At 36.9% G+C, this 8,008-nt stretch overlaps 1 protein-coding gene across 1 annotated transcript in view; it reads left to right on the top strand.

The window, feature by feature from the left end:
* Nucleotides 1–7,929, top strand: part of LOC107592934 (CUE domain-containing protein 1-like) — a 28,582-nt gene extending 20,653 nt beyond the window's left edge. Inside the window, exons 5-10 of the mRNA XM_016282522.1 lie at nucleotides 2,609–2,837; nucleotides 3,159–3,227; nucleotides 3,965–4,054; nucleotides 4,166–4,286; nucleotides 6,671–6,781; nucleotides 7,042–7,929. Coding sequence (XP_016138008.1) covers nucleotides 2,609–2,837; nucleotides 3,159–3,227; nucleotides 3,965–4,054; nucleotides 4,166–4,286; nucleotides 6,671–6,781; nucleotide 7,042 — 621 coding nt within the window. The 3' untranslated portion in view covers nucleotides 7,043–7,929. The remainder of the gene's footprint in view (nucleotides 1–2,608; nucleotides 2,838–3,158; nucleotides 3,228–3,964; nucleotides 4,055–4,165; nucleotides 4,287–6,670; nucleotides 6,782–7,041) is intronic.
* The last annotated feature ends 79 nt before the right edge of the window (nucleotides 7,930–8,008 follow it).

Raw genomic sequence — 8,008 nt, 5'->3', positions numbered from 1 at the left:
AGTTTTGGGCAGTGTAGAGTAGCACTTGTTGTTTGTCATTTCTCCGATCACAAATGCAGACAGGGTTTTATGTTTACACGGTTCGATGCAACGCGTAAAAAGACAGTATAAGTCATTATAATCAGTAATTATGTCCCCACTGGATGCAACAAATGCCTCGTTTGTAATGGATTTTAATGTTTTTGTCTCGTTGCTCCGGCCGGGACACGGCATCAACAGTATGGTGAGGGGCGTAACATTTCCGTCACATGCTTGAGGTATTCGGCCAATCACAGCACACCTCGCTTTTCAGACCGATGAGCTTTGTAAAAATCGACGTGTTTCAAAAAGTCGGGGCATAGAGGAGAAACAATAATGTACAGTATGTGGAAAAGAATGTGTTTTTTTAACTTTAAACCGCATAAACACATTTCATTACACCAAATAATGTTCTTTTTAGCAGCATCATATGACCCCTTTAATCGTCACTTTTGATCAATTTAAAGCATCCTTGCTAATTAACTCCAAGCTTTTGAATGGTATATGTATAATGTTACAAAAGCTTTTTATTTCATATGAATGCTGATCTTTTGATCTTTCTATTGGATCTTTCTTTCTTTTCAAACAATTTTGACTGGTAGTGTATGTATGTAGCCTATGTATCACACTCATATCACATGTTGTTTTGGATAAGAATAAAATGTCAGGTCCAACAATATCGTCTTTTTTTTATTTAAATCTAGCTTTATTCGCATTGGCCCAACCTCTATGAACACACTTGACTTGACTTGGCCAAAAAAATCATGGGGGACGAATTGACATTTAATTAAAGTGTTTTTCGTATTCTACATCATGGTGCGTACACACATTAGGATAGGTTAGATGCCTGCCTCCGCTGCGAGTCCCTATCAAGCACATTACTGATTCAACTACTCTCTTCTTCCTCCTGCCTGGCTCTTTGGCCCGCATCACTCACCGCTGAGCAAGCCTGTTTCTTGATAAAGCTGAGATGGTGTTCTCACTGCAGAACACAAGATCCAGGGGGCGTGGTTGGATCCAGATCCAACTCCTCCCACCTTACATATACCTAAACTTACCCATCTCCACTCCCTGATCCCTAAACCCACCCATCTCCACCCCTTAACTTACCAATCTCCACCCCCTAGATGTGGATCCAACCACGCCCCCTGGATCTTGTATTCTGCAGTGAGGGGCTACTGATAAAGCTGCTGTGAAAACGTGGGAAAAGCTGACGAGGAAGAAGTTGGGGTGAAGCGATTTTAAATAGGCAGAGCAAAATACTTATTCGCTCCGTCTATAGCGCATTATGATTGGATGTTTACGCTGTCAATACAGGAGACAAACCAATGGGCCACTGGCTGCTCGCTGTCCCTGTATGATGGTCCTCGGCAAAAAAAACAAAAACATTCTGTCGGCCCCTTAAGTGCGTCGACCCACCGGGAAAATGCCCGGTATGCCCGATTACCAATCCAGCCCTGGTCGCATCATCACTAAAGTTTCTAATTTGCATTTCTTTTTAAGTCTAGCTAGTGTTTAAACCATTTAGCACTTGCGTGCTCTCCTAGAGACGGTGAGCTCATATACACTCAAAGCACACACACATAAGACCGCCTCACATACAGCTCACAAAATCAAGCTTGTGCTGACCATAAGCTATTGTGCAACAATTGCCCCATGGTACAAACAAAAATGCACTGCATGATTTAGGTGAGATAATTATATATTTTTGAAAAATCACTATAAATAATTCTACATGATAAAAAGAAGGCTTCAAAAAGATCCGTATCAGTGATCGTATCGGCAAATACTGATCTTCCTGTGATCGGTGGTCGGCTCCAAAAACCCTGATCGGAGCGCCTTAAACATACAGTCATCCTGCATATACTGATCATTCATACATAAAGCATTATATTTGGTATTTGAGGCAACATGACATTAATCATGTTAAATTTCTCACTTTAACAATGTGTGTTTTTATTAGAATGAATCTCCTCTCAACATGTATGGATCATATTTTATCTAAAAATTAAACGGAAATAAAAAAATAATAAAACAAAGCCTGTTTTAAGCATATTTCCATCCCATTAACATAGTGTGAACAGTTTTCTTTTACATTACCATAATGGGAAAAAATTATGAAATTATATAGTATTCCATAGCATATAGTATTTTATACTATTCATCAAAATCATATAAAATTACCTTTATGGTAGTACTAAAATGATCCGAAATATGGTAATGCAGATTTTGTTGGAAAATATGCTTGATTCATGATGATAATTTAAACAACGCAAAAGGAAATCTGAAGAGTTAAAAATACTAATATAAGCAAAATAATTTTTCTTTGGATTTGGAGTTTAAATATTTTTTAAATATGAATTCAGATATTAATATAATTAAAATGTAGATATTAAAATATTTTGTGTATGATGGGATGAAACTGTTAGTTGGAGAACTGGATTTTTTTAAACCAAAATTAACCTCATGACAGTAGACAATTTTCTGAAATGTTTTACCTTTTTTGTTTATGAAATTCTGACTGTGAGGAACTGTGCTAAAACAACCTGTTTTTAAAGTTTGTTTGACATATCCCTTCAATATTCTGCAGGGCTCTCAGAGTAGCGTCTCCAAACCCTCTTCCTCCTCCTCGTCCTCCACCTCAGTACCCCAGAAAGTCCCCACTGTGGCAGCCGCCGTGGAAACAGGTGGTACTTCAGAGCAGGAACGCAAACTGAAGCAATATTTGGAGGATGAGCGTATTGCTCTCTACCTGCAGAACGAGGAGTTCATGAAGGAGCTACAAAGGAACCGAGAGTTCCTCATTGCATTGGAAAGAGGTAGGAAGACGCTCGCCCATATGCTAAACGGGACAATTAGCAGTTTCTGGCATACTCCACTTCCCCTCCTTTCACAGTTCCACCTACACAAATCCTGAAAAGTCAATTCTTATGCTAATTTACACAACCCGGCTGTGAACATTGACTGTTTCAGTTTCTCTCCAAGGCCATTAACAGCGTCTATTTCTCACAGCGAGATTTAGTTATGCTCTGTCATGCACATTTTGTGCTTTTACACTTGAAAAGTCCTCATTGGATGATCTCATATCCTCGTTGAATGCCAAATTTTCCTTCCCGTAATACCTGCCTTCTGTGTTGTAGATCGATTGAAATACGAGTCAAAGAAATCCAAATCCAGTCATTCATCAGCTAGCATGGAGAACTCCACAGGTATATATCATTCACCTGAACGGTGTGTGTGCGTGTCTCTGTGCATATGCATCATTTTCTTGTTTCTAAACCCCCAGTCCTCAATATTTAAACCCTCTAAAGCCTGACATATGAAATGATAATCAGAAAAATCTAATTTTTAAAATGAAATTTTATGATGAAATCCTATTAGCTTGTAATGTAAATTAATGAGATTTTTATAACAGTATATAACAGCAGAAAACTTACATCAGTTGTCATTCTGTATCTCCTAATAATGTAGTAAAATTATATTTACATGCTTAGTTTTATGATCAAAGATCTCTAGTTTTTATCGAGGGGAGCAAAACACGTAGTGCAATAAAACACAATGATGATTGAGAGATATTCATATTTGTTTTATCATATTTGATCCTCATATTTTAACATGATTAAAAAAATCTATGGATAATCAAACCTAAGTTGCTTCAGTTTTTTTTTTTTTTTAATATTACTAACAAAATAAAAGTTATTCTTATGTTTACTTTATAAAAATCAGTAAAGATTTCACAGCAAAAAGACATGCATACCAGGACCTGAAAGGCGAACTTCAGGGCCTTTTAATTGCTAAAAAAAACTGTAATATTAGTCAGATAACAAAAGGCATGTAGTAGATTGTGTACAACCTGTTTAAAATGTATAAAATTAACATGTGACCCATTTGGCAACATTTGTGCTATAGACATCAAGATGCTTTTCTTTTTTACCTGGAAACACAGGTGACCACTATGCTTCCGGATCGGTAGAGGCCTGTACAGCAGTCTCAGATGACGCTCTGTTTAGAGACAAGCTAAAGCACATGGGGAAATGTAAGGGTCTTGCCTTAAACACCCCAGTTCACTGGAAGATAATTGTGTATTCAGGATTTTACTTCAGGATTTTACAGGACATTAAGATTTCTGGTGCAATCTCATCTACAGCAACCAGGAAAAAGCTGTTTGAAATTGCCAGAGGGTTCTCAGAGAAGACAAAGCGGAGGAAGTCTAAAAGAAGAACGTTGCTACGGCATCATTCATATCCTTCAACTTTGGATCCAACCACGCCCCCTGGATCTTGTGTTCTGCAGTGAGGGGCTACTGATAAAGCTGCTGTGAAAACGTGGGAAAAGCCGACGAGGAAGAAGTTGGGGTGAAGCGATTTTAAATAGGCAGAGCAAAATACATATTCGCTCCGTCTATAGCGCATTATGATTGGATGTTTACGCTGTCAATACAGGAGACAAACCAATGGGCCACTGGCTGCTCGCTGTCCCTGTATGATGGTCCTCGGCAAAAAAAACAAAAACATTCTGTCGGCCCCTTAAGTGCGTCGACCCACCGGGAAAATGCCCGGTATGCCCGATTACCAATCCAGCCCTGGTCGCATCATCACTAAAGTTTCTAATTTGCATTTCTTTTTAAGTCTAGCTAGTGTTTAAACCATTTAGCACTTGCGTGCTCTCCTAGAGACGGTGAGCTCATATACACTCAAAGCACACACACATAAGACCGCCTCACATACAGCTCACAAAATCAAGCTTGTGCTGACCATAAGCTATTGTGCAACAATTGCCCCATGGTACAAACAAAAATGCACTGCATGATTTAGGTGAGATAATTATATATTTTTGAAAAATCACTATAAATAATTCTACATGATAAAAAGAAGGCTTCAAAAAGATCCGTATCAGTGATCGTATCGGCAAATACTGATCTTCCTGTGATCGGTGGTCGGCTCCAAAAACCCTGATCGGAGCGCCTTAAACATACAGTCATCCTGCATATACTGATCATTCATACATAAAGCATTATATTTGGTATTTGAGGCAACATGACATTAATCATGTTAAATTTCTCACTTTAACAATGTGTGTTTTTATTAGAATGAATCTCCTCTCAACATGTATGGATCATATTTTATCTAAAAATTAAACGGAAATAAAAAAATAATAAAACAAAGCCTGTTTTAAGCATATTTCCATCCCATTAACATAGTGTGAACAGTTTTCTTTTACATTACCATAATGGGAAAAAATTATGAAATTATATAGTATTCCATAGCATATAGTATTTTATACTATTCATCAAAATCATATAAAATTACCTTTATGGTAGTACTAAAATGATCCGAAATATGGTAATGCAGATTTTGTTGGAAAATATGCTTGATTCATGATGATAATTTAAACAACGCAAAAGGAAATCTGAAGAGTTAAAAATACTAATATAAGCAAAATAATTTTTCTTTGGATTTGGAGTTTAAATATTTTTTAAATATGAATTCAGATATTAATATAATTAAAATGTAGATATTAAAATATTTTGTGTATGATGGGATGAAACTGTTAGTTGGAGAACTGGATTTTTTTAAACCAAAATTAACCTCATGACAGTAGACAATTTTCTGAAATGTTTTACCTTTTTTGTTTATGAAATTCTGACTGTGAGGAACTGTGCTAAAACAACCTGTTTTTAAAGTTTGTTTGACATATCCCTTCAATATTCTGCAGGGCTCTCAGAGTAGCGTCTCCAAACCCTCTTCCTCCTCCTCGTCCTCCACCTCAGTACCCCAGAAAGTCCCCACTGTGGCAGCCGCCGTGGAAACAGGTGGTACTTCAGAGCAGGAACGCAAACTGAAGCAATATTTGGAGGATGAGCGTATTGCTCTCTACCTGCAGAACGAGGAGTTCATGAAGGAGCTACAAAGGAACCGAGAGTTCCTCATTGCATTGGAAAGAGGTAGGAAGACGCTCGCCCATATGCTAAACGGGACAATTAGCAGTTTCTGGCATACTCCACTTCCCCTCCTTTCACAGTTCCACCTACACAAATCCTGAAAAGTCAATTCTTATGCTAATTTACACAACCCGGCTGTGAACATTGACTGTTTCAGTTTCTCTCCAAGGCCATTAACAGCGTCTATTTCTCACAGCGAGATTTAGTTATGCTCTGTCATGCACATTTTGTGCTTTTACACTTGAAAAGTCCTCATTGGATGATCTCATATCCTCGTTGAATGCCAAATTTTCCTTCCCGTAATACCTGCCTTCTGTGTTGTAGATCGATTGAAATACGAGTCAAAGAAATCCAAATCCAGTCATTCATCAGCTAGCATGGAGAACTCCACAGGTATATATCATTCACCTGAACGGTGTGTGTGCGTGTCTCTGTGCATATGCATCATTTTCTTGTTTCTAAACCCCCAGTCCTCAATATTTAAACCCTCTAAAGCCTGACATATGAAATGATAATCAGAAAAATCTAATTTTTAAAATGAAATTTTATGATGAAATCCTATTAGCTGGATTTGACAGCCCTAATATATATATATATATATTTAAATTTATATATATATATATATTATATTATAATATTTATTTAGCAGCCTTTAATAATGGAAAAAGTCCATATTATGAATTCAGTTAATTGTCCAGCACTACTTTGGAGTAAATACCTGCTTAATATTGAAAGTCGGTGTGTCTTTCTAGACGAAGAAAGTCAGCTTAGACGATTGGCTGCACAGGAAGAGGAGGAGCCACGTAAGGAACCACTATCATGGTGAGTGTCTCATGCAGCGATTGAACCACTTTCCTATTGTATCCTTTTGTATTTTCTAAACCCACTGGAGAGGCTTTTAAAATCAATAATACTGATTGATCTCATTCATATTCGTTCTCACTTAATCTCACTTAACTTCTATATAGGTGAACAAACACTACAACAAATGTAATATTTTTTACGTTTTCATTTGCTCCAATAGCAAGGGAAAATCCCCATGATATCTAGTAGTAACAAACCTCTTGCTAATTTCATTCCAGATCCCTCTGTGCTCTTGGGAAATTAGGGTTTCCATGGTGACCTCAGAATGACCCATGGCTGATAGCTCCTTATCTCAGTGGCTCTGGTATTTAGCTCAGTGCCAGGCAATCGCAGACTCCAGAGGAACAGCCCACCCCAGACCAGCCGAGGCAGGACTGTACGATCATTTTGTAGCAGCCTTTTGCGAGCCTAAGATTATTGTTACCTACATTTGATTACTATTATAGTTATTGTATTGTAACTGTTTGTTAATATTTGGTTTCATATGTAAAACTCAACAGGTATAGTACTGATTTCCAGCTATGTATTTTTTTCTTTTTATCCATAATCATTTGGAAAGAAATTCCCTTTATGTTTGTTTAAAAAATATATAATTTACCTGAGGAATTTTATTTCCCCACTTATATTTGATATGACTTGACACCATTTGAAAAGAGGCAAATGATTTGTATATTACTGTCCACAATCAATGGTCAGTCATTTCAGCACATTAGTATATAACTCATTTCTTATTTTTAATGGACTTTCAAGAGTCTAATCTGCACATTAAACATCAAAGGCATTTCCTTTAAAAATGTACTCAGAAACCTTTCTTTATCGTTGCTATTAAGAAATCGTTATTCAGGTGTCCATTTAGTCTGGTGTAATTTAGGGTGCTGAATAGCCCAGTTCCATACTACTTTTTCATACAGTTAAATCAAAACCAATAGTTCATTCAGATGAGATGCCCTCCTTTAAGAGTAAGGCAATGCACATTCTCTATGTAATACATCCTCCATGCCAAAATTTGATTTCAGTAATTTTTACACAAAAAAGAAAGGCAAATCGAGTTTGCCTGCTTCTCATGTTTGCACTGCCATATCAGTTTTATAAAATATTGAAATACTTTTTTTTTTTTTTTTTTTTAATGCCAACTTTTTTAATTGCTAAAATAAAAAGATAAAGGATAATTACGGAATAAAATGA

This window comes from Sinocyclocheilus grahami, unplaced genomic scaffold (assembly GCF_001515645.1).
Source record: "Sinocyclocheilus grahami isolate Dianchi unplaced genomic scaffold, SAMN03320097.WGS_v1.1 scaffold161.1, whole genome shotgun sequence".
In the NCBI taxonomy this organism is placed as follows: Eukaryota; Metazoa; Chordata; class Actinopteri; order Cypriniformes; family Cyprinidae; genus Sinocyclocheilus; species Sinocyclocheilus grahami.
Note: the sequence above shows the minus strand (reverse complement) of the source record. Positions and strands in the feature narration are given on the sequence as shown.